This window comes from Pelophylax lessonae, assembly GCF_965119305.1.
Source record: "Pelophylax lessonae genome assembly, chromosome: 4".
In the NCBI taxonomy this organism is placed as follows: Eukaryota; Metazoa; Chordata; class Amphibia; order Anura; family Ranidae; genus Pelophylax; species Pelophylax lessonae.
Window position 1 is genome coordinate 636,575,714 of NC_138771.1, and position 27,718 is coordinate 636,603,431.

Consider the following 27,718-nt stretch of genomic DNA (forward strand, 5'->3'; position numbering starts at 1 on the left):
AGCAGATGACTGATGCCATGCAGGTCTCCTGCAGACCTGTCGGTGTATCTGCTTGCTTGTACCTCGTATGAGAAGGCCGAAACATTCTGCCAGGAAGAATCAATGAACTACCACAGTGCTCACAGCGCCGTGGTAGTAAATTGAGAACTAAAAGCTGACAACTGCTAAGGCTGTTGGCTGTTCCTATCTAATTTCACCATCACTTATGGGTCTATAACCCATACACACAATCAAGTATTGTTATTTTACTACTTATGTAAATTGTTCCAATAAATTACAAATATTTTATTCTATTGTTTGATTGAGCCCATAAAGTCCCACCCCCTTGGCTTGAGGCACCAAACCTTGTTCCAAGATATTCCTTGGGGATGTTGGCTATACTTACTACCAAGGCTTTCTGGGATCCCCACACAGCCCTTGGGACTGATAGTTTTCCATTCAGAGAACACTGGGGATGAGTGACGCAGCTGGGTGGGCAAAGCCCCACACAGCCACGTTTATTTTAAATTGTGACAGCTAGCGGGGAGAGAAGACCCCCTGCTAGCTATTGGAGGGGGGGGGGGGGGTTTGGGGTTCAGTGGGGGCCTGTCCTTTCATAACATGTTAAACCCTGAATATAGATGTAACATGGTATGAGAGGTGAACTTATCCTTTAAGGCCTCATGCACAGAGGTTGTTTTGCAAACCTCCTAGAAGCCTTTTCTCCTGGCAGCAGTGGGAAAAAAAGGCTGACGCTAAAGCTTTTACAAGCATTTAGGTGCGTTTACAGGCATCAAGAGCTTGGACGTTCATTTTTATTGTCCAGAATAATCATTTATTCTGGCCATTGAAATTAATTAATGCTCAAACGCTAAACATGCCTAGCGTTAATGTACGTTTAGCAGCATTACGTTTTTTTTTTTTCCTGCTAAAACACTGCTTCTCCTGGACGCACTGGCAGTGGTTTTTTTTTTTCCTGCCTCTTAAAGCCTCTGCCACTAAATACTGCTAAAAGCCTATGTCTGCATGGACACAGAATAACACGCAGGGGAGTTTAGAGGCAAGGAAAAAAAATGCCTGGTGCCTCTAGAATCAGTTGCAAAAACGGCCAGTGTGCATGAGGCCTCAGCATTCCTAAATGCATTCATTTGAATGTATGATACAGAAAAGAGCCCATAATTTAAAAATGAGGTCAGTAAAAAAAAAAAAAAAAATACACAGATTGGGATGGACAGCACAAGTCATGTATATGCAAGGTTGGGTTCATATCTGGACAACAAAGAAACCCCAAAATTACAGTATGCACCTAGAAGAGGCCTTGTTCTGTTTCCAACCAAAGAGCAAGAGTTATGTATTTAAGTCTGAGGACTGCAGCCAGCGGTCCCATATTTTTCTTAATGGGACAGCCCCTATTAATATATATCAGTTTTCTTAGCGGTAAAGTACTGTTAACTTCAACTATCCATGCTTGAAGTGTTGGGGGGGGAGAGCCTGCATCCAGCCTGCATCCAATGTAAAATGTGGTCTATATCTGGGTTAGGGAAGAGGCCCAATAAACATTGTTTGGGGTTTAGCGATAATAGTAATCCCATTTGGCCGTGGAGAAACTGAATGAGCTGAGCCCAGAACCCCTGAATTTTGGGACAGTGCCACATATGGTCACTGAATGTGCCAGGGGTGATTGATTAAACACTTGGGGCATACTGGGCTGTGTGTGGGGTAAAATTTCACAATACACACAGGGGTCATACAAGCTCTATGCAAAATATAAAGCTGTGAGGGGCGATCAGATAACTTGGGAGATACCAATTTACAATTATCCAGCACCTCCCCCTGTTCCTCATCATCTAAGTCACATGCATCTCATTCCCAGTGGGCTTGATAGAGTAAGCCAATTTAGAGGCAGAGGGAGTAAGCAGTAGGTTGAAAAACGTAGAGGTTAATTTTGCGGGATGCCTTGTCATTCACAACCTCCAGGGCGTAGAGAGAAGTGCTGGGTACCCATTAGCAAATTGGGTGCACAGGGCATGTTTTAGCTGGAGGTAGCAAAAGAGCAGATCATTTGAGAGAGAGAATTCCGACTTTAAGATGTGAAATGGTTTAATCCCTCTGTTGTAAAGGACATGAGAGAGGTAGTATATGCCCTTGGAGACTCACACCCTGGGATCGGGCACTGTCAATAATTCTGGCAGATGTTAATTATACCATAAAGGGGAATGACTGTGAAACCAAGGGGAGTCCGTCTTAGATATGGCCAGTTCCCATATTCACTTATATTCATACAGGAGGCTGGAAGGGGCTGGTACTGTGAGGTATTCATGGAGCGCTCTAAGTGTATCACAAAACTGATTGGGAAAATCAGACACCTATGGTCCACTAACCAAAGAGAGATATTTAAACCCGTCAGACTTATCCATATGGCAGGGCTTGACAAACCCCAGGCGCCAGGTCACATTGGCAACTAGAATTAGCAGCCTGGCGCCTGGGCAACACTGCGGCAGGTGTCCTCTCCCTATGTGGCCCACGCCCGCGGGTGTGCGGACTAAGATGCTGCGACAGCCTGTAATTTAGGCCGCGGCTTTGCGCCCTGCTGGAGTGAGACGCTTGCATTGGGGAACTGGCGCCCTCTTGTGGTGGCCGGGGCTGCAACAAGTAGTCACTGGCGGCACTGAGGGTTTCCCCAGCCTGCTCTCACTGCCCGCCCATCTCTTTCCAAAGAGAAGAGGTTGAAGGTGTTGCGGCCTTGATCTGGCACCCTGTCCCTACCGGTGAGTGGACAGGAAGTGTGGGGCAGCTGGTTGGAATGGCCTCAGTTCCATTTACAGCCTCACAAAGATGGAAATCGTTTATTATTTTTTTTCATGAAAATTAATTCTGTCATGCCACACAGCCGAGGGCCCCTTTCACACGGGCTGTCGGATCAGGTCTGCCTGTCAGTTTTTCAAGCAGACCTGATCGGACCTCTAACAGACGGATGAAGGTCCTATTTTCCATCCGTCCAGCGGATCGAATCAGATGGCATTGGACGGAAATGGACAGGCAGTCCATTTCCATCCAATTGCCCCATAGAGGAGAGCGGGACTGTGTTAGTGTTCGCTCTGCATAGCGGAGCGGACAGGACCTCTCATCTGCCTGCTCAGCTGGGATTAGAGGAGAAATCCCTGCTGAGAAAGCGGATTCAGCCTAGCAGAGTTGCCCGTATGAAAGAGGCCTATGGTGGCATGAGTTACTGGATCTCCTATCGCCCCCACCTTGCTGCACTGTCATTCCCTAGTGAGCCACTGCCCATCACACTATCAAGCCAAGTACACACGGGCCGAATGCCAGGCAGCATCAGCCAGTTCAATAAAAACTGGTCGCCATTCGGCCTGTGTGTGTGTATGGCAGCCGGTCCGACCGAAGATGGCCATTCGGCATGCGCAATAAAAAACTTTAATCCTAGGCTAGATTCCAAGCAAATTTGTCAAGCTCTGGATATGGTATAAGTGGGATATCTGAGCAGCCTAGTAGAAAATGCTGAAATCTGGTATGGCTGTCCCCCACCCCCCAAGGTGATCGGTGGCGGCCGGTGCGTTGGGGGCGCAGGGGCGCCGCCCCCCCCTATCTATGTGTCCGGTCCACTAATCTGCATGCAGGGGTGCTGGACGCATGGAGCTTAATGGGTTTTTTTTTTTTTTTTTGGCATCACCTGATTAGAGCCAGAGGCTCTAATAGGGCGATGCAAAGGGTGGACCCGGGGCGCAGAGCAGCGCGTCCCGAGCCCACCCATTGTGGGACAATAGCGAATGAAAATTCGCTATTGTCACACGGATACTCCTCCCGGCCAATCAGGGAGCACGTCCGATACGCGCTTCCTGATTGGCCGCAAGGCAAACCCCATGCGATTGGCCGAGGAGGAGGCGGGAGCGGGAGGACTCGAGGAGACGCGCCGCCGGGACACTGAGGAGAAGGCGCCGCCGCGACAGTGCTCCAGGGTTCCAGGTAAGTGCACTGGTCTGGGGGGGGGGGGGGGCACACACGCTGGTCTCTGCATGTATGCTGGTCACTACTTTGAAAGGGGGCATGTACGCTGGTCACTAGTTACATTGAAAGGGGGCATGTACGCTGGTTACTAGTTACATTGAAAGGGGGCATGTACGCTGGTCACTAGTTACATTGAAAGGGGGCATGTACGCTGGTCACTAGTTACATTGAAAGGGGGCATGTACACTGGTCACTAGTTACATTGAAAGGGGGCATGTACGCTGGTCACTACATTGAAAGGGGGCATGTATGCTGGTCCCTACATTGAAAGGGGGCATGTATGCTGGTCACTACATTGAAAGGGGGCATGTACGCTGGTCACTACATTGAAAGGGGGCATGTATGCTGGTCACTACATTGAAAAGGGGCATGTATGCTGGTCACTACATTGAAAGGGGGCATGTACGCTGGTCACTACATTGAAAGGGGGCATGTACGCTGGTCACTGAATTGAAAGGGGGCATGTACGCTGGTCACTGCATTGAAAGGGGGCATGTACGCTGGTCACTGCATTGAAAGGGGGCATGTACGCTGGTCACTGCATTGAAAGGGGGCATGTACGCTGGTCACTACATTGAAAGGGGGCATGTACGCTGGTCACTGCATTGAAAGGGGGCATGTACGCTGGTCACTACATTGAAAGGGGGCATGTACGCTGGTCACTGCATTGAAAGGGGGCACACTGGTCACTGTGCATTGAAAGGGGGCACGCTGGTCTCTCTGCATTGAAAGGGGGCACGCTGGTCTCTCTGCATTGAAAGGGGGCACGCTGGTCTCTCTGCATTGAAAGGGGGCACGCTGGTCTCTCTGCATTGAAAGGGGGCACACTATACCTTAATTATTGAAGGCCCTTTTCACACTTTTGCGACCTCAAAGTCACACAATTTTTTTACAGCGTTTTTTGCCACAAAGCAATGCCTATTACATTTTTCTGTTTGCGCCCCCCCCCCCCCCTAAAAGTTTTGAGCACCAGCCACCAGTGTTCAGGACACACCCGGCAGATATCGGTGGTCACATAGACATACATGGGTCTTTGATGCAACGAACAATAATCCACACTGGAGGCAGGCTCGTTCGTGTTAGAGTTTCCACGTGCCTGATTCCGCCAGGAAGCCAGCACTGCACACAGCTAATCACGGTCAGTGAGCCGTTTCTCAATCCGGAGCTGCACAGATCGGGAAATGTCTCAGTGCCTGTGATTAGCGGTATGTAGTGTCGGCTTCCATGCGGGATCGGGCACGTGGGAACGCAAACACGCCCAAGCCCATCTTTAATCCACACGCACCTCAGAAAGTACTCCCCTTATTTAAACAAAAGGATGCTTGAAAGTGGGAAAAGTGGACTTGGAGGTGGGAGGGACTTAATGTGACAGTGGATGGACTTTATAAATAGCATGTTCTGATGTATAAACACACTGCTAGGGCTTTTGTTCACTTCAAGCAGGTTTTTCATTCCTGGATTCAAAAGGAATACAAAACCCGCCTAATGCAGGTCAGAGGGATGTCAATTGCATCTGTGAGTGAATTCTGAATGTTCTCTGAAGCATCTCATACTGGTGTACTGGTGTCAAACTGCCATTGACGCAGTTCCATATAAAGAGAATATTTACTGTAAGTGTATTGTATTGTCATTGGTTCCATCAGCTCCATCATGAACGTGCCTGGAGAGTCCACACTCAGACGCGAGTTCCTCCGGCTACAACAAGAGAACAAGAGCAATTCAGAAGCCCTGAAACAGCAACAGATGGGCCCACAGCACCGCGATTCAGAGGCGCATATCAAGCAACTTCTTCATGAGCGCCAGAGACGTATCGAGGAGCAAAAAGAAGAGCGCCGGCGTGTGGAAGAGGTGAGAAAATTGAAGGATCATTTAGGGTCACATGGCCCTTGGCGCTCACAGCTCTTTGAGGCATTGTTCATTCACATCCATTTAAAAGGTTGTTCTGATAGGTCATAGGGCTAGCCTAGTCACAGGAAATGAGTAAACTATTGCTTAAAAGTTGACATGTCTATTTGTTGTTTTCCAGCAACAGCGGCGGGAGAGGGACCAGAGGAAGCAGCAAGAAAAGGAACAACAGAGGAGGCGAGATGACCTGCGACGGGAGGAGGAGAGACGGCTGGCTGAGAGGGAGCAAGTAAGTACATGCGTCTGCAGATCTGTGTAGCAGTAGACACCAAAGTTACTAACACCAGAGGCACAGCAAACACTAATGTCTTGTAATTATTGACTGCTTTTATGTAAACACCTCTTTGCAACATCTTTCCTGTTACTGCACCTTGCTACAAGATTGGACACACCTGTCCTGTCACTGCAAGACTGGACACACCTCACATGTCACTACAAGACCGGGCACACCTCTCCTGTCCTTGCAAGAGTAGACGCGCCTCCCCTGTCACTTCAGGACTGGACGCGCCTCCCCTGTCACTTCAGGACTGGACGCGCCTCCCCTGTCACTTCAGGACTGGACGCGCCTCCCCTGTCACTTCAGGACTGGACGCGCCTCCCCTGTCACTTCAGGACTGGACGCGCCTCCCCTGTCACTTCAGGACTGGACGCGCCTCCCCTGTCACTTCAGGACTGGACGCGCCTCCCCTGTCACTTCAGGACTGGACGCGCCTCCCCTGTCACTTCAGGACTGGACGCGCCTCCCCTGTCACTTCAGGACTGGACGCGCCTCCCCTGTCACTTCAGGACTGGACGCGCCTCCCCTGTCACTTCAGGACTGGACGCGCCTCCCCTGTCATGGACACGCCTCCCCTGTCACTTCAGGACTGGACGCACCTCCCCTGTCACTTCAGGACTGGACGCACCTCCCCTGTCACTTCAGGACTGGACGCACCTCCCCTGTCCCGGACACGCCTCCCCTGTCCCGGACACGCCTCCCCTGTCCCGGACACGCCTCCCCTGTCCCGGACACGCCTCCCCTGTCCCTGCAAGACTAGATACTTGCTATGCCTTACTGCAAAGCTTCACACACTTTTCCAGTCACTGTACCTTACTACGGCATTCAGCCTACCTCTCTTGTGACTTAATTACAAGACTGGACACAATTGTTACTGTACTTCACTACAAGCCTAGACAATGGTCACAGCTCTCCTTTAACTTCAACACTGAGCATGCATCTCCTGTAAGTGCCCTTCCCTGTCAGACTTACCTGAAATGTCACTGTGAAATACACAGACCTCTCCTGTAACTGTAATTCCCTGCAAGACTACGCGTGCCTGTCCTGTCATTTCACTGGAATATTGAGCACACCTCAACTATCACTGCAGCTCACTACAAGACTGAACACAGCTCAAAATATACTAAAAATGTTATAGCTTCTGAATTTTTCTTTCTTTATGATTTTTCAGTGTTTCCTGCCTGTGTTACCCTGCAATGAATGTGACTGATTTGTGTGGGTCTTCTGTGTGTGTGTAACATGGACAGGATGATTCCTCTCGTCCTCCATGTTGTGCATGTTACTGTTGTATGGAGTCGGCCATGTTGGTTTAGGGAAGGGAATACTGTTCATGCCTAATGCGGGACAGTTCCCTTCTAAGCTGGTCCTTGTGTTCTCCTGCCTAGCTTGTTCTATTCGGATTTATTTAATTGTTCATTGCGGGACACCGCACCATGGATTCTTCAGGAGGATTGACACTAGAAACTTGACGGTTCCCACAAAGAGAAGTGGTCAGGTTTTTGTTACTATTTATCCTACCAAAATGTGATGCGCCAGAAATATAATAAAAAAGTGATGACTTTAAATACAATAAATCATATCCAGTTCATAAGGCACATAGCAATGTGTGTGCTTCCAATAAAGTGATATGAAGAGTGTCCCCGTATCCAATTGAAGAAAATCCAGTGATGAAAACAAGTTGTAAACACCAATTAGTGAATCCCTCCACCAGGTGAATTAGCCTCTCACCTTCCTAAAGGACCCAAACGGGCCAGCAATCACATGTATCATGGATCAGACTTCCAGGAAAGAGCCACACTGTATTGCACCTCGAGGGATCCCGGGACATATAAAAAACAGATGAAGAAATCTAGTGCTCTCTGCTTACTAATAAGGGTGTGCTTTATTAGAGAAAGGCAGATCAACTCACATTTGTTGGGCACTCAGCCGTGCCTGCTGTATAAGCGATGTCAGCGATCTGTTACCAGAGAGAGACTCTGCGTCGGCCACGCACGCTCCGTCCCCCTATACGCGTTACGTCGAGCGTAATGCTCCTTTGACTTCCTCGGTAGGGGTGTTACTATTTGTAGAAGAAAGACTTGTCTACATTTCTAAATTGTTAATTATATAATTATATATAAGTTATAATTTGCTAATCCTACTGATAACCTCAAGCTCATATAGGAGTGATGGTTGGGTTTCCACAAACTTTTGGCCATTCAGTGTACATGACCGCGATGTTGGCAACCCAAGCTGATCCGTCTATTGGCTTCGGGTGCAAGCGCCAGCATCTTCACTAAGGTAAACAGGAAGTGAAGCTTTGCGGCTTCACAGCCTGTTTCCTACTCTTACTGCACATGAGTTGCTCTGCACTTTCTGAATGGTCTCGCGGTCTTCTGGGACCTGTGTGTCTCCCAAAAGGCAGCAGGGGTTGGGCGGAAGAAGGAGGGGCTGGAAATTACGTAGATCGCTACACGACAATTGCGGCGATCTTAAGAAGTAGGAGCGGGTACCTGATTTTGACCCCCCCCCCCCCCCCCAAAGGTGCCAAATGTGGCAGCAGAAGGGGGGGTAGGAAGCAAACAAGTGGAGCTTCCCCTTTTGGGTGGTGCTTCGCTTTAAAGTGGTTGTAAACCCTTACATGTATCCAGTGATGTGAGTGGCCTCAGGTGATACACCGAGATTAAACAAATTCTACCTGCTTGCAATGGATATCAAAAGTCTACACACCCCTGTTAAAATGTCAGGTTTCTGTGATGTAAAAAATAAGACAAGGGTAAATCCTTTCAGAACCTTTTCCACCTTTAATGTGACCTATAAACTGTACAACTCAGTTGAACAGCAAACGGAAATCTTTAAGGGGGGAAGTAAAAATAAAAAACTAAAATAATGTGGTTGCATAAATGTCCACCCCCCCTTATGACTGGGGATGTAGATGTGTTCAGAATTAGGCAATCACATTCAAACTCATGTTAAATAGGAGTCAGTACTCACCTGCTATCATTTAAAGTGCCTCTGATTAACCCCAAATAAAGTTCATTGTTAAAAGATATCAGTTAGGAGAAGGGTACAAAATAATTTCCAAGGCCTTAGCTATACCATGGAACACAGTGAGAACAGTCATCATCGAGTGGAGGAAATATGGCACAACAGTGACATCACCAAGAACAGGACCTCCCTCCAAAATTGGTGAGAAGACGAGAAGAAAACTGGTCAGGGAGGCCGCCAAGAGGCCTACAGCAATATTAACCACTTGCCAGCCGGCAAATGTATATATACATCCTCCGTTTAAACCTAAATACCTGTTATGGCAGCAGATAACAGTGGGTGATTGGCTTTCCGATAAGGGTGGTCCCAGCGGCGGATTTGCCTCAGGATCACCCTTCCGGGATGGCGGAAGAGGTGACCCCTTCCGCCGCGTCCTGGTCCTTTTTCCCCGCTTCATGGACCAGCCCGCAGCGGGGAAAACGATCCGGTCCCGGATCCTTACAGACAGGAAGTCGAGTGAGGGCAAGATTGCCCTCGCTCGACTCTATGGTCTTGGAGGACCGGAGCGACGGCAAACGTCGTTGCCTAGCAACTGGTTTAAAGGTCCCTTTTTTTTTTTTTTCATTTTATTTTTTTATTTATTTATTTTTTTCTTCATCTTTTAGTGTACTTGTAAGATCTGAGGACTTTTTGACCCCAGATCTCACAAAAAAGAGGTCCTGTCGTGGCAGGGCGGCGATCGAGCCTGCTCCTTCCATGGTCTGGCTCCTGCTGTGTCTAATCACAGCGGGAGCACGCGTACCACTGAGACCGTGTGCACATAATCACGTAGGTCTACATGATTATGCGCAGCCGAGCCGCCCTGACACAGTTAATCTGCATGGGACAGTCGACAAGTGGTTAAAGGTGGAAAAACTTCTGAAATGATATGTCTTTGTCTAATTTTTATTTTATTTTTTTTTTACATCACAGAAACCTGAAATTTTAACAGGGGTGTGTAGACTTTTCATATCCACTGTATCTACAGTCTTCTCTTCTCTACATCAGTTTAAAGTCCAGTATTTATAAAGCTTGTCTGAGCTGTAAAGGGACGGAGAGCTGAAGTGACTCTGCGGAGCTCTAAGAGCTGATTGGACGGAAGGGACACACACACACCCCAGCACATAGGAACAGAGCTGAGGCTGTCAATCAATCCCCATCCCCATTCTCTTAGTGTCAGGAAAACATGTCAGAAATGATTCATGCTGATAGCTGAGAAATGAAGCAGCAGGCAAAAGTAATGCTGGCCATACACTAGCCGAAAGATCGTTCGAAAATCTGTCATTTGGTCCGATCGTTCGTTTTTCATCCAGCTAATGGGCACAAATAGAAAATCGTTTTTTTTAACTTTTCAGAACCGAAAAATCGAAGGAACAGTTTTGAAAATCCGCCGGCCGAACAATAAACAAACGATAAATTGAAAGGTTAATGTGTTTCTCGGGCCGACCTGTTTGCACTCGGCATATGTGACAAACTGAACGAAAAACTGATTTATTTATGTCCATGAACGATTTATCGTTCAAAATTCGGTCATTACATGATGGCACGATCGTCTGCTCTCACGGCCGATTCTTCGTTTTTCGAAAATGAGTTTGCCCGATATTTCGGCTAGTGTATGGCCAGCTTTACTCTTGGTGCTCTTAATTGAGACACACTAGAGCAGTGATGGCGAACCTTGGCACTCCAGATGTTTTAGAACTACATTTCCCATGATGCTCATGCACTCTGCAGTGTAGTTCAGCATCACGGGAAATGTAGTTCCAAAACATCTGGTGTGCCAAGGTTCGCCATCACTGCCCTAGAGGGATACGCTTTGTTCATATTTTATGTCTGAGGTTTACAATCACTTTAAGGCCAGACCAAACGTGATCTCTTTGTCAGTGATTCTGGTCCTTGTGTAGTTTGCTCTAATTTTTGGGTTAGTAGAAAAAAAAAAAAGTGCCGCCTTTAGCATTGCAACATGGGTATTTGGAGCGCATTGTTTCTGTGGTTTGGGGTTTCATACCAACATTCATAAACACAAAGCATCAGAAACAGACCTCTACGAAGACCGCAAGTCCAACCATCATCTGTGGTTACCGTCAATCCCCCTGTAGGCAGAGAGTGTCTCCTATGGTGTGTTGTCCCCCAGTGAACTCAAAGAGAAAAATGATTTTCATGGTGAGTAAAATAAATAAATAAAATTAAAAAGAAATCCAGATTTCTCCCATCCTGTCTTTCGGCTATCTCTGCCTCTCTCTCCTCCTCTAGGAATATATCAGACACAAGTTAGAGGAAGAACAGAGACAGTTAGAGATTCTCCAGCAGCAGCTTCTGCAGGAACAGGCCCTCTTACTGGTAAATCATCAGTTCGTTCCTCTTGCCTTTTACAGTGCGGCCCCTCTTCACTATGTCATAGGTTACATTTATTCCTGTAGATATAGCACCAGCCCTGCACCCCGCCACAGCTCAACCATGTCATCATGCAACTCCACGACCCTGCCCAACTATGTCATTGGCTATTCTACATACAACCTCTGCAACACCATTCCACCAGCAGGGGGCTCTCATTCAGTCAGACTTTGCCCATCATTCATTCCATATCTTAGGCAGACAAATATTTTTGTCAGTTTCTCACTGGTGTCCCTGAATCAGGAAATACCATTGGTGTATACAAACAAAAAAAAAACTTAGGCAGGGGTATAAAGCAACAATTGCTAAGGAGAACAAAAATGTCACCTGTTGGTCAAGAGTTAAAATGCATTAGAAAATGAATAATGGGTTGGAAAAAAAAAAGATGTAAGTAAAATGCATAGATTTTGATTTTTATAAACCCGGGGAAGGAAATCTGATTTAAAAACAGCAGCAACGTTTTTTTTATCTTTTTAAATTGGATGCAAAATATAACAAAAGAGAAGTACGGCTGTAGATTTTATGGCAATACTTCTCTTGGGGGTCAAGGGAGTACATTTTATTTTGTCCTCATGTGACCCAGATTCAGCTATTGCCCGCTATCAGATGATGGGGGCAGAGCCGCATCAGGCTCTGGAAGGATCCTGACGATACTGTCAGGATCCACTCCGCTGCTTGAGTGACAGTTGTCCCTGCCTTTCAGCACGCAACTGAAAGCTGAAACCTGCCCCATCCCCGGCCCAGTGCTCCAGGAGCACTGGAGGAATGGAGTGGGGAGCAGTGACTGACAGTCGCTGCTCTTTGCTGAGGACTGAGCGATCGGTCGTCACATGATCGCTCAGGTCTTAGAGATGAAGTGGGACAGCTGCAGCATCACAGATATGCTGCAGCATGGAGGTGAGTATAAGGCTATGTTCACACTTCTCCGACACGAAAGTAGTATGGCTTCCGAAACCGACTTTGCCCTGCAACTTTAGTCCAGCTTTGATCCAACTTGTGACTTTTTACGCTATGACATTGAAGTCAGACCAAAGTAGTGCAGGAATCTTTTTCAAAGTTGGACTGACATGTGTCGGACCAGTTAGGATGGCTCCTATAGGGAATTATTGATTTATACACGTCATGCAACGTGCTCTCAGCGTATGTCGCACCAGTGCGAACCGAGCCTAAATGGCTATTTTTTTCTTAAGACCGAGAATTGCTAAAAGGTCACTCCACCCAAGACATCGTCATGTCAGCACTGCTTTCTGCATCGTTGTATGTGAGTGAAGGGTGATGCCTCCCCAGAGAACAAATCCAAGACACGCTGCGCTCACAGTATGTCCTCAGACTTCCCTAAGGCTCCGTTCACATGTAGGCATTTTGGGGCGTTTTGGGGGAGTTTTTCTGCTCTAGGATCAGCTCTCAAAACTCCCAACAAGACAAATCCTATTTATTTCAATGGCCCCTGTTCACATCTGAGTGTTTTGACGCCGTGAGCAAAACGCCCAACGCTCAAAAAAGTACATGAGCTTCTTTTTGGGCAGATTACAGGCGTTTTTCATTGGTCTCTATTCAATCTAAAAATGCCTGCACAAAAAAACGCTTGTAAAACGCCCATAAACACGCCTGAAAAAACGGCCATAAAAACACCTGCAATAGCAACGCCAATATGTGAACGTAGCCTAAAAGTTGGACTAGGCTCCACCAAGTGCTCTTTCGTTGTCCATGAAGCCTGACCAATAGGACACAGGAATGGCAGTTGTTGGAGCTTAGCTTTGTTACAGAAAGTCCAACACCAGTTACAAAGTTGCACAAATCAGAAGGGGGGACAGAGAAGGACTTTCTGCCTGGGCTCTTTCACACGGGCGGTCCGATCAGATCCGCCTGTCAGTTTTTTAGGCGGATCTGATCGGATGCCCCATTCAGCCCTATGGAGCAGCGGATGTCAGCTGTGACATGTCCGCTGACACCCGCTGCCATCCGCATCCGATCCTGTCTGTGAAATCCGGACGGATGGAAACCCTATTTTCCATCCGTCCTGGGGATGGGATCGGATGAGAGCAGACAAGCGGTCCGCTCTCATCCGATTCCCCATAGAGAACAGCGGGGGCTGAGACACCTCCTTCTCCGCACTGCAAGCGGGGACGGAGCTGTCATCCGCCGGCTCAGCGGGGATCGCGGATCGATCCCCGCTGAGCAGCACGGATCCGCCTACGGAGGCGGACTGTGTGAAAGAGCCCTTAAAAAAAAAAAAATATTACCAGGCTTCATGTGATGCTTTTTCTTAGGTCAGACCTAAATGCCTTCTGTTTAATCTTAGAAGTTTAAAATGGCCAACAGATTCACTTTTTAAGGAGATGCTTCAAGTATGAAGTCCGCATACCCACAGAAGCCTCCTGAGATATTTGACAACCTCACTGGCCAATAGTAGTAGGCAGGATAGAAATGGGCAAAATTAGACAGTAATGCCTCGTTTCCACTGAGCGGAACGGTTCGGGTCGGTACAGCTTGGAAGGGTTAGAATGGTCCGGCCTATTCAGGTGAGCGTTTCCACTGCAAGTCGAGCCACCAGGGACCATGCGATGTTTACACCAAATGAGGTGTTTGTTTTGCTCTTTCGTTTTACGTGAGCATTGAAGTTTTCCTGTCCGCCAATCAGCGGAATCTATCGTGTGACGCCAGTAGCTCCGCCCTAACCGTACCGTACCATTTCCTATGGCCCTACATCTGAAGCAGGACCAGAAATGGTGCGGTTTGGTTCGGTTGTATGGGCCACTTTCATAATGGAAACACTCAAAATAGCGTACCGTACCGAACCGACCCGAACCGATCCGCCCAGTGGAAACGAGGCATTAGTTGCCGAAGCTTTGCATGTCAAAACAGCAGGGTGTTTGGCTGTTTGGAGTTTTGGGAGGCTTCTATATATATATATATATATATATATATATATATATATATATATATATATATATATATATATATATTCCTGCCATTGCTGAGGCTACTTAGCCGGCCTTCATCCTGAACCACTGTCTTTAATACCTTTTAGAACTCATACGCACAGGTGGTCAGAGAATAGTAAAAGCAGGGGGCTTGGCAATGGTTTTACCGCCCCCCAACCACCCTCCTTGACTAGGGCATTCTGCCAGTCAGGGCTGTACACATGCCGCTGCAAATATTAAATGGCATGCTGCTTTCTGCAGGCTCGCTTGCTCGCCCGCAGAACGTAACCCAGTCAGGTGAATGGGGCCAAGCTGAAAGTGCCCTGCGCCGAGTCGTCTGCAGGGGTGGGTCGGCATTTCGAGGGTTTAGATTCTGTACTTTTTCCAGGTCAGTGACTGAAAATGTATTAAAGCCAGAGGATCAGAATACCATCCAGGCGTTTTCTGAAGAAAGGCAGCAGTAGCAGACCCCATAGTTCGCTCATAACAGGTTGACTTTAAGGATTAATATTCCTGCCAAAACTTTGTTTAATGAACATCCTTTTCTTCCACTGTTAAAATAACTCCCCTGTTCATCACTGGATGTTTACCCTGCTAGACTCAAGGCTGCAGCAGGGCAATGGCTGCCATTATGCTATACATTTCCTATCACTCTTTGCTGTACAGAATGTAAACAATCCCCTAAAATCCTGAAGAGTGTGTGGACACCTAAATAGAAATTAGTTAAGTAGCTTTCTTGAGTCTTATACATATTTTGCACTTACCACTCTTCAGTGCCAATTTTCATTTATGCATGAGGAGATACCTCAGAATATAACACAACCGGTGGCATACGGTGCCTTTCACAAAGCCGTACCTTACTACCGCATCCTGCTTTGTGGACCATGGGCCACAGGATCATGAAGAGTTGTGGAAAAGCAGAAGTTTTGCGGGTTTTAAATTTGTAGATATCAATATATCTTCACAATGGGCATGAATGATTGAGAAGCTTTTTAGGTAGACATATTATCCCTGTCCTTTCCTGCGATTTCCACATTACCATCCTCTCGTCTCTCCCTTTCACTGTGTTAAAGCTTGAGACCTGTTCCTTTTTATTACTGTAAATAGACTGTGTCCTTGTTTGTACTTGGTGTGAGGGGGTATTCATACCATTGGGAAGAATGTGTACTGGTTATGTTTTCCCATAGCCACCAATCAGATTGCAGCTTTCACTTTACTGAAGCACGCAAGAGCTTACACTTTAATGTGGTAGGGAGTACTCACACACACGTACTATATGCAGACAATCCTGATCTAGTCATATCAGTCTCTGCACCAGAGGAGCTTGCATTCTATTGTCCCCACCACAGTCGCACAGTGCTGTACAGAGAACAATGAAACATTCACATTGTAGTTGTTAATATTATTATTATACATATTCTGCAGTGCTGTACAGAGAATAGTGAGCCATTCACATCAGTCTCTGCACCAGAGGAGCTTTCACTCTAATGTCCCCACCATAGTCGCACACTATTATTTTTATTATTTTTTTATTACTGTTATACATTTCTATAGCGCTGTCATATTCTGGAATGCTGTGCAGAGAATACTGAGACATTTCCATTAGTCCCTGCCTCAGAGTACCCACCACAGTTACACGGTATTCCTGTTTATATAGCTCTGACATATTCCGCAGTGCTGTATAGAGAACACAGAGCCAGTCACATCAGTCTCTGTACCAGAGGAGCTTACACTCTAATGCCCTCCTCCCCACAGTCCCACACCATTATTATTATTATACATTTATATAGCGCTGTCATATTCTGCAGTGCTGTACAGAGAACACTGAGCCATTCACATCAGTCTCTGCACCAGAGGAGCTTTCACCCTAATGTCCCTACCATAGTCGCACACTATTATTACTATTATTTTTATTATTACTGTTATGCATTTTTATAGGGCTGTCATATTCTGCAATACTGTGCAGAGAATACTGAGCCATTCCCATCAGTCCCTGCCCCAGAGTACCCACCACAGTTACACGGTATTCCTGTTTATATAGCTCTGACATATTCCACAGTGCTGTATTGAGAACACTGAGCCAGTCGCATCAGTCTCTGTACCAGAGGAGCTTACACTCTAATGCCCCCCCCCCCCCCCCCCGAGTCCCATATCATTATTATTATTATACATTTATATAGCACTGCATTATTCTGCAGTGCTGTATAGAGAACACTGAGCCAGTCGCATCAGTCTCTGCCCCAGAGGAGCTTGCACTCTAATGCCCCCCTCCCCACAGTCCCACACCATTATTATTCATTTATATAGCACTGCATTATTCTGCAGTGTTGGACAGAGAACACTAAGCCAGTCACATCAGTCTCTGCACCAGAGGAGTCTACATTCTAATTTCCCCACCACAGTCACACACTAGTATTATTATAGATTTATAAAGCGCTGTCATATTCTGCAATACAAAGAATACCGAGCCAGCCACATCAGTCTCTGCCCCAGAGGAGCATACACTCTAATGTCACCCCCCCACAGTCACATATTACCGTATTCTTATTTATTTTTATAGCTCTGACATATACCGAAGTGCTGTACAGAGAACACTGAGCCAGTCACATCACTCTCTGCACCAAAGGAGCTTACTCTCTAATACCCCCACAGTCACACTATATTATTATTATTCTTAATATACATTTATATAGCGCTGTCATATTCTGCAATGCTGTACGGAGAATAATGATCCATTCCCATCAGTCTATTCCCGAGAGGAGCTTACACTCTAATGCCCCAACCACAGTCGCACAGTATTTTTATTATACATTTATATAGCTCTGACCTATACCACAGTGCTGTACAGAGAGCACTGAGCCAGTCTCATCAGTATCTGCACCAAAGGAGCTTACACTCTAATGTCCCCACCATAGTCCCACACTATTATTGTATTTCTTGTGTAAGGCGCTATCTGTTTAAATCACCAAATACCAATGGAAATGAGTGTTTGTCCCTTTAAATAAACAAATCTGATTAAGAGTCCTTTCACACGGAGCGGAACGTTTTTTGATCCGCTCCGTCGCTTTTTTTTTTTTTTTAACGGAAACGGATGAAACTTGTGTCATCCGGTCCGTATGTCCGTTTTTCATCCCATCCGTTTGCGGATGATAAACGGAGATAATGTATGTCAATGGGATTGCGGATGTCAGCGGATGACACCGCTGACATCTGTTTTTGCGTCTGTTCCGTTTTTTTAAACAGAAGAAAAATAGGGTTCTGTTCTGTTCCAAAAAACTGAACTGATCGGAAAGGACGCAAATCGGATGACCATCCGCTGACATCCGCAATCCCATTGACATGCATTATCTCAGTTTTTCATCTGCAAAAAAATGCGATGAAAAACGGACATACGGACCGCCCGTGTGAAAGGACCCTAAAGCTTTCCCTTTTAAGTCGACAATGAGCACCAAAATGGCGACCACAAATATATCAATCAACAATAATATGACTCCATCCTTGGAATCTCCTGATATCAGTGTTGGTAAATAGTATCCTTTTAAATCAAACCATATCATTGAGTTCACTTAAAAGGAGCAATATTTATTAATATTTGTTTATTTAAAGGGACGAACACTCATTAACATTGGTAGTTGGTGATTTAAACGGATAGCACCTTACACAAGAGATGCTATCGTTTTTATAAATATCCGTATGTGGATATTTGTGTAGGCAGCTTTCCATTTTTTTTTTTTAATGATTTTTGTCAAGTTGTTTGCACTATATTTTTCATAAGCTCAGAGTGTATTAATATTTTTTTTTAGGTTATATTCACACATTATTATTTTATTTTTTATTTTTTTAGCTCTGACATTCCACAATGCTGTACAGGGAACACTGAGCCCGTCACAACCGTCTCTGCACCAGAGGGGCTTATACGCCAATATCCCCCCACACAGTCACCCACTGTCATTATACATTTTATAGCTCTGACATATACCGCCGTGCTGTACAGAGAACACTGAGCCCGTCACATCAGTCTGCACCAGAGGAGCTAACACTCTAATACCCACACAGTCACACACTATAATATTATACATTTATATAGCTCTGACTTATACCGCAGTGCTGTACAGAGAACACTGAGCCCGCCACAACCGTCTCTGCACCAGAGGGGCTTATACGCCAGTATCCCCCCCACAGTCACACACTGTCATTATACATTTTATAGCTCTGACATATACCACAGTGCTGTACAGAGGTTTCTGAGACCTTCACATTTGTCTCTGCACAACAGTCACACAAACCTTGGTTCAGTCTTGAAGATGGATGAAACTTGAACATCAGGAAGCAGCATTTAGACATAGATTAAGCATACAAAGTCCACGCAGGGAGTGCTACTTCTAAAAATGACACCGGGCCTCATATTCTGCTTTACCGCTGCAGTGTTATCCAGAAAGCCACTATATAAAAGCTAAGATGTGATTGGTGGCGATGGGTTACAAATCCATGTATTACTTTCTGCTGCATCACTGAATACCTCTGTTAGTGTACACTGCTTCTTGTAGTTTAGTAGAATGGTTCTCCTTTTTTGATACTTCTAACAATTTACTGTCATTCCACTGAGGCACTGAACAAGCTTTGTCTGGGCAGGAGTACAAGCGCAAGCAGCTGGAGGAGCAGCGCCAGTCAGAGCGCCTGCAGCGACAGCTCCAGCAGGAGCATGCCTACCTGAAGTCGCTGCAGCAGCAGCAACAGCAGCAGCAACAACAAGAGAAGAAGCCCTTGTACCATTATAACCGGGCCGTCATGCCCCCCAGTGAGAAGCCAGCCTGGGCAAGAGAGGTAGGTTTACTTATAGCCCCATGTATTCCTCCTTGTAGCCCCACCTACTCCTCACCTACATATCCCTGCACTCCTCACCTACATATCCCTGCTCATTGCTGTGTATAGTTTTCCAGGTATATTTGTGGCCTTGTAATGCCTGGGATATAGACGGAGAAGGCCATTTATTCATCATCGCATGGAGCCAGCACATATTGTAAATTCCTTTTCTTGGGGAGTCACTGACCCGGAGCAAGCAGGCAGGTCTGGAGTCCCTACTTCAATGGCTGCCTGCTGTTTCTTGGTCCATGAATTATAAGCTTTTAGCAGGGATCGTTTTCATGTCTGTAGGCAGCTTAAAGTTTTGTAAAGGCACAGTTTTTTTATTTTGTTATACTTACCACATGTGTGCAATGAGCACATGAGCAGCCCTGATCCTCTTCTTCTTAGGTCTCTGGCTGGTGCTCCTAGCCCCTCCCCCCATAGAGTACTTCCATAGCAAGCTAGTTGCTATGGGGGCACTCATGCGTGGTCACCACTAAGCCGGCACGGTGTCCAGAAGACGCACAGCGTGCAACTTGGCCCCACCCACTGCTGTCCGCTAACTGGCTGTGATTGACAGCAGCAGGAGCCAATGGGTTGGTTGGTCTTGAACCGGCATCTTACCCCACATATTATCATCCAGAATTTGTATTGTTACCCCACAAATGTCCACACTTCTGAATTAGTGCCTGACGCCTGCTCCCACTTTATGAATACCGGTAATTTCCGGTAGTGACAACTACTTTAAACCGCGCTCCAAGTCCACACGTGATCATTAAGAAAAAGTTTAAGCTTCAAATATACTTTAAACCAGTGTTTCTCAACTCCGGTCCTCAGGGCCCACTAACAGGCCAGATTTTAAGTGTTACCTTGGGGAGATGCAGACTAAAATACTGCAATCACTGAGCAGCAAATGATATCACCTGTGATGTATTTCAGTTAGCTTGCAAACCTGGCCTGTTAGTGTGCCCTGAGGACCGGAGATGAGAAACACTGCTTTAAACATCCGAGAAAACAGTAAGTACATATATGCTGCCTACCTGCATGACTATGTGGTATCCCCTCACCAGGTGGAGGAACGCTCAAGACTGAATAAGCAAAACTCGCCTCTGTCCATCACTAAACTCAGCTCGGTGGATTTGTCGGGGCCCCAGTCACAGACGCCTCCCACCCAGAGACCACTAGATTTCCAAGACCATAAGGTATGATAGGCTGTAGACTTCTGTACTGTAACAGTGCCACCTTGAGGAATTCTCCAGATTTACCATGTCTTCGCTTTAACTATTAATAATGTTATTCAGTATACATAAAGTAATGTCAAGTTAAACCTGGACAATCCAGACTAAGCACGGACTTTGAATCTGAGGTTAACCGTGTGTCAGGATGATGAATACATCTACAATTTGGGGAAGCTGAAGTTATGCTCAAATCTCAGCTTTTTTTTTTTTTTTTTTTTAAAGTCAGGCTTGACCCAGCCAATCCCAATTCCTGAGTCTTTAATTTGATCCTTTAAAGCGCAACGCTGGTCTTTCTTTCAGAAAAAGCAGTTAAAGGCTATAGCTTTAACAGTGCAAACAAATGGCAACCGCCCCACCTATAACTGGCCTTTGCAGCAACATGGAAGGGCAATGCATGTAAATTAAAAAAAAAAAAAAGTTCTCGGCTCACTTACCAACCAGTCTGCAACAAACCAAAGTGACCCTATCTAACAGCTCCTTGGTTAAAACCAAGGGGTTTAGTTTGCACACATTTGCAAATATATGCAAAAGCTGCAGGGCCACTTCAAGGCACCCCAGTATTATCTGCAGTCCTAACTACATACATTTTGAGAGCCTCCAAAGCTGTAGCACACCTTTAAGAAGGGGTGGGCTCCCTCCAGACTTACCTGCCCTTAGGCTCCATTCACATATAGGCGTTTCCGATCGTGGGCAGAATTGCTGCGATTCTGCCCATGATTCCGAACCATTGCAAGTCGCAAGATGCCCAAGCGATTCCCGTGAACAGAATCATGGGATGCCTGACGTCCAAAGGAGTTCTTGTACTTCTTTTGGGCATCAGGCATCCCGCCTGGCGACAATCTTGGCAAAATCACGCCACGATTGGGGTGCCATTGCAAGTCACGGGAATCGCTTAGTGCGTCCCGCAACTTGCAATGGTTCGAAATCGCGGGCAGAATCGCGGCAATTCTGCCCGCGATCTGAAACGCCTATATGTGACTGGAGCCTTAATCTATCCATTATTATATACTTTATTACCAAAAGTATTGGGACGCCTGCCTTTCCACACACATAAACTTTAATGACATCCCAGTCTTAGTCCGTAGGGTTCAATATTGGGTTGGCCCACCCTTTGCAGCTATAACAGCTTCAACTCTTCTGGGAAGGCTGTCCACAATGTTTAGGAGTGTCTATGGGAATGTTTGACCATTCTTCCAGAAGCGCATTTGTAAGGGTCAGAGACTGATGTTGGAGAGAGAGCCTGGCTCGCAGTCTCTGCTCTAATTCATCCCAAAGGTGTTCTATTGGGTTGAGATCAGGACTCTGTGCAGGCCAGTCAAGTTCCTCCACCCCAAACTCACTCATCCATGTCTTTAAGAACCTTAATTTGCGCACTGGTCCAAATCATTTGGTGGAGGGGGGATTATGGTGTGGGGTTGTTGTTCAGGGGTTGGGCTTCCAGTGAAGGGAACTCTTAAGGCATCAGCATACCAAGACATTTTGGACAATTTCATGCTCCCAACTTTGTGGGAACAGTTTGGGGATGGCCCCTTCATGTTCCAACATGACTGCACACCGGTGCACAAAGCAAGGTCCAACATTGGAGGCTCACAATATTTATAGAGTTAGGACTGCAGTACACTGGGGTGCCACGGTGTGGCCCTGCAGTTTACGCATATATTTTCAAATATGTGCAAACTAAACTCCTTGTTTTAATGTGACCTGTTAGACAGGACAATTTGGTTTGTTGCGGACTGGTTGGTAAGTGAGCTGGGAATATTTCTTTGTTGTTTTTTGAAGGGCTATAGTCTGTCAGGGTTTTATTGCCGTCTGGGGCCTATTTGGGAAAATTTCCCTTTTACTTCCTGTCAAGACAGAAAATGAGGGAAAATCTCTCCAATGAGGTACAGACAAAAAAAAAACTACATTTGTAGTAGCGTGAAGAAGGGTTACAATTTCTGATAATGATTTTATTGCAATCTGTGACTCCCTGTCCTGATGACAACCACGCCTCCTTTTTTTTGTCACAGGTATAGGAAGTGACGAAGACCTCCCCAATTGGGGTCACAGGAATAAAATGATAGAAATGTTAACGCTTCCCTGCTTTATCCAAAATTAAAATACACATTTTGGGTGAAGGTGGGCTTTTTTTGGTGAAAGGTAGCCTTGCTGACCAATTGGGAGAGTTGGAGAGGAATCCAGAAATAACGGGTCGACATGCCATAGGGACCCATTCACTCTTGTGATTGGGGCCATGTGCGACCACATGCAGGGGTTCCAGGCAATTAGCTAGAGCAAATCAGGTCCACTCACATACAATTGCTCATGGAGACTGTCTGTGTCCTGGTCCAGTCACTCGCAAGTAATCGCTCCTTGAGCAATAACATGTGAGTGGATCTGATTTGCTGTGGCTAATCGCCTGGAATCGCCATTTATTATCTTCTTCCTGTCAAAATTTAATAAAAATTGTGGCTATGCCGGGCTCCGCCTGGCCGCATCACTCATTCAGTGTTCTGTGAACGTAAACTACAAGTCCTGACAGCCTTTGCGGGATGAACTACCATGGCGCTGTGAGCACTGTGGTAATTCATTGATTCTTCCTGTCAGCGTATATCGGCTTGCTTGTACAAGGTACGAGCAAGAAGACACTGACAGGTCTGGAGGAGACCTGCATGGCATCAGCGAACTGCTGATAACTGGTGCAATGCTTTACAGGTTCCTGCAGCAAAAAATAATAAATGCACATTTTTTTTATACCAGCAAAAAAATGTGCATTTATTGTCTTTTGTCAAAAGGTAAACTTATCCTTTGAGTTGGTTTTTACATAGGTTTAAGGCACACCCCCCATGATCGCTCAGGCCTGGGTATACGCTGCTCAGGCACTGAGAATTGCATTGTGGGATGAGGAAACAGGGTAAAGCCTGCTTTCTTTCATTGATCAGGGAATCCAGGGATTTGCAAAATCTCTGGAGTTGGCTGAAAGAGAGGTTTTTCTTTCAGGAAACGTAGAGTTTGGCACCCTAATGCCTCGTACACAGGCAACGATTATCGGCCGACCGATCGTCCGTCTTTTGTCCAGAGTTGTGTTTTGTTGGTTGGAATGTGCTCTAGACTGCACACGAATTTTCTCGGCCAGCAAAAATCTACTTCAGAAGTGATGTCATGTGCTGGTTTACTTTCCATGTGTTTTTGCTTCTCTGAGCATGCCCAGTCTTGCTCATCAGATTTTTGTCTGCCGAAATCTGTACTGACTGACGGAAAATCGGCCGTTGTGTTGACGGCCAACAAAAATTTTATAGCCTGCACACCAGATTTTTTTCGGCCGAAAAGTCGGAGTCGGTTGTCGGAAGCATCATACTAACAAGCCGAAAATCGGCCGATTGGACGTTGGCCGAAAATTCCCGGCCAATAATCGATGCGTGTGTACGAGGCATTAGTGACCCAATACCCAGCCATTACTTTTAGTTTTTTTTTTTTTTTTTTTTTTTTTTAATAATAACCATAAAGGTTTGCTTTAAATAGCTTCAGAATGTTAATGTTCCAGTTACTGATTTTTGTTTTTAAACTATGGTAACCCCTGAACTCAATCAAATTGAGGTGCCTTTCTTCAGTTGAAAGTTCCTAAATTTTAAATTTTTTTTCCTGCATGAGCTTCACCATTTTCCACAGAAGTAATTGTGTCATCAGTATGTGACTAAACTCAGTCTAGCTAAACCTACCACCAATCCATTGTGGGTCATCATAATTCATATCAACGGTAGGATGTCTCATTTCAGACCTCGTCATTCTTTTTTTTTTTTCTACATTTCGCTGTGTAATTTACACCAGTGACAAACTGTTTTATTCAAATAGCTAATTTATTCTCTTGGAATACACTGGGGTTGACTTTAGCATTAGAACTGATAATATAAAATCCAAGACTGCACACAGCTTCATAACGAATCTAAGCATTAGTGGCAAATGTCTGAGAAGTATGCTAAAAAAGGGTACGTATGGGGAGATTAGCCTTTACAACTAGTTTTAATACCTTTTACGAACTGGAGTATGCTGTCCAGTTCTGGGCACCGGTCCTCAGGAAGGATGTGCTGGAACTGGAAAGAGTCCAGAGAAGGGCAACAAAAATAATTAGGTGAATGGAGGACATCAGCTATGAGGAAAGACTACAAGCACTGAACTTATTCTCTCTGGAGAAGAGACGATTGAGGGGGGATATGATATCAATGTACAAATACTGTACTGGCGACCCTAGCATATGGAAAAACCTATTCAGAGAAAAGAAATACAATAAGACACGTGGCCACTCACTAAAACTAGAGGAAAGGCGGTTTAACCTTAAAATACGCAGGGGGGTTCTTCACTGTGAGAGCAGTAAGGATGTGGAATTCTCTTCCGCAAACAGTCGTATCAGCAGGGAGCATTGATAGTTTCATAAAACTATTAGATGGGCACCTTAGAGACCACAACATACAGGGGTATACAATGTACGGTTAGCAGCAAACACATACACACATCATAGGTTGAACTGGATGGACTGATGTCTTTTTTCAACCTCACTAACTATGTAACTATGAACAGGCTAATGTAACCTAAAGTGGTTGTACCTGTTTATCTGCAGTCTTCTCTACTCTACAAACATTCAAAGTACTGAATATATAAAGCTTGTCTGAGCTGTTAGAATGCAGGGGGTGGGGAGCTGACATTTTACTCTGCAGAGCTCAGTGAGAAGAGCTCTGGTAGCTGATTGGAGAGAAGAGACACCCCCCCCCCCCTCTTCAGACAACACACAAAAACAGAGCTGAGGCTGTCAATCAGCCTGGAGCTCCCTCCCCGTCACCTTTTTTTCCTCTTGGTGTCAGGAAAATTTGTCAGAAGTGAGTCATGCTGATAGAGGAAGGAAGCAGCAGACAGAAATTACACTAAGTGCTCTTAATTGAGACAAGCGCACACTACAGAGGGATATGCTTTATTCTTATTTCATGTCTGTGGTTTACAACCACTTTAAAGCCCAGTTTTGGGAATTAAATAAAACTACTCTTGCAGTGGGGCCCTCCTGCACTACATTGTTTAAATGCCTGTTAACTCTAGTCTAGGAGATGAGGGATAAGGTGTAATGCCTTACTCTATCGAGCAGGCTCCCTCCATCTGTGCGACTAGCCCCCCTAAGCTTTTACTAGAAGACTCTCTGGGTCACCAATGAAGTCATGAAGTACAATGCAGGGCTAATAGCCCTACGTTGTATGTGACGACATCGAGGGACCGTCCACAAAATGCAGTGGCAAAGAACGCCGAAGCGAGGAGAAAAGAAAGTATTACAACTAACAGGGTGTGTCTAAAAAGTTTGGTGACTGGTGCATGCACATGGCTATCCAGAGACACATCAAGAAGTGCCACCTAGTGTGGAGTACACGTGACCATTAGGGTAAACGCAATGCAAGCATTCGAACAAAGTCAGTGTGAGAGGTAGGGTCACAGTGCAATAGAGCAACGAGTGAACATCAAGTTCTGCTACAAATTGGGGAAACCGGCGATGAAGAGGCATTAAAGTGGAACTGCAGTCTGCTCACATAATTTGTAATCACATATTTGCCATTCTGAAGCTTCCCTCCAACCACTTTGCATGTTATTTTATATATACTGTGTTTCTGTACTTGCCAAATATTCTACAGAAATCTCCCACCACGAAGTCTGGCTGCAGCCATTTTAACTGTGGGCAGCTGAAGCTACTGCCTGTTTACTTCCTGGGTTTACACACACACACACACACACAGCCAGACACACTCGCACCACTGCTTGCCTGCACATTTCTTGTCTCTTGATGACTACTCATGGATTTCTGCAGTCTCCTGTTATCTCCGCCCTCATCCAGCCCCCTCCAGTTCTGCAACTCTTCTATGACTCACCCCTCCTCCCTTGCTGGCAAACTCTCACGAGAGAAAGATGTGCATGATGTCATTAGCCTAGGCTTATTACCAGACAAGAAAGAGGAAGTGGACTGTATAAGGTATTTACTGGCAGGAAAAAAGTTTTACTATTCAAAGTTAAAACAACAAGGGCAGAGGATTTAATAGATAAAAAAATGACTAAATGTTCGCTTTAAATGTTGGTGCAAGTGTATGGGATGGAAGCAGAAAATGTGTTTGACGGTTCAAACGCTGAAGAAAACGACTGAAGATGAGTCAGTCTGGTCGGTCTTCGACATGCAGGACCCCAGACATGATTGAGAGAGTGTGACAAATGCTGGCACGGTATTGGTGACTGACTCTACAAATGATGGTGGAGGAATTGGGCAATAGGAAGGACACTGTGTGCACCATTGTCCATGAAGATTTGGGTAAGCGGAAGATCTGTCCCTGACAGACGAACAGAGTGCAAAATGGATGGAAACCTCTAGACGTTTCATTACCATGTGTGACCAGGATCCATCCTTTCAGGGGATGAGACCCAGTGCTACCATCCAAGCAGCAATCGATGGAATGGCGTTCATCGTCTTCCCTGCGACCCAAATATAATCGCCTGCAAAAGCCCAAGGTCAAGAATTCCTGAAAGGCCCACATTTTGCGGACGTAGCGGCAATCCAAGAATGTGTGACAGCGGTTCTGCAATAGATTCCTAAAGAGGTCTTTGCTGAAAGTTTCTAGAAGCTTTCTGAATGTTGCCAAAAATCAAAACTGTGTTGTTGAAGGATGGTGAATATTTTGAAGCCCAATAAGACCCCGATCACACTGGGGCGACCTGTCTAATAGGAGCGACACAAGTCGCTCCGACTTAGAAAAAGGGTCCTGAGCTTCTTTGGGGTGACCTGGAGCGACCTGCATTGACTTCAATGTTATGAAGTCCGTGCCGGCCGCTCCGAGGTCGCGGTGCGAGCAGCGCGCCACGACCTGTGAGGTCGCCCCGGGAAGTCGGATCGCCCCCGTGTGAACGGGGCCTAAAGGTAATTTGTTTGTATCTTCTGTTTTGTTTGTTTTCTGATACCATTCACCAAACTTTGTAGACACATCTCGTATTCCTCACCCACTTGAGTTAACATGCATTTAATCTTTGCAGTGCAAGGGTAGTTTGGCTTCAATACTTTGGTTTAGCAGTTTCAGATGGCGCAAATAGCAAAAATCCCAAATGACATACCTTCTGTTAAGTCTTTAAAACACGAT

The 27,718-nt window shown here is 45.9% G+C and overlaps 1 protein-coding gene across 7 annotated transcripts in view; it reads left to right on the forward strand.

Moving 5' to 3' along the window:
* MINK1 (misshapen like kinase 1) overlaps positions 1–27,718 on the forward strand; it is a 249,643-nt gene that overhangs the window by 171,243 nt on the left and 50,682 nt on the right. For 4 of the 7 annotated variants that reach the window (XM_082253310.1, XM_082253312.1, XM_082253311.1 and 1 more), the window contains exons 12-16: positions 5,646–5,850; positions 6,029–6,136; positions 11,441–11,527; positions 19,138–19,329; positions 20,421–20,552. In XM_082253310.1, coding sequence (XP_082109436.1) covers positions 5,646–5,850; positions 6,029–6,136; positions 11,441–11,527; positions 19,138–19,329; positions 20,421–20,552 — 724 coding nt within the window. The remainder of the gene's footprint in view (positions 1–5,645; positions 5,851–6,028; positions 6,137–11,440; positions 11,528–19,137; positions 19,330–20,420; positions 20,553–27,718) is intronic. The other 3 variants (XM_082253313.1, XM_082253314.1, XM_082253316.1) reach the window with 1 other exon arrangement.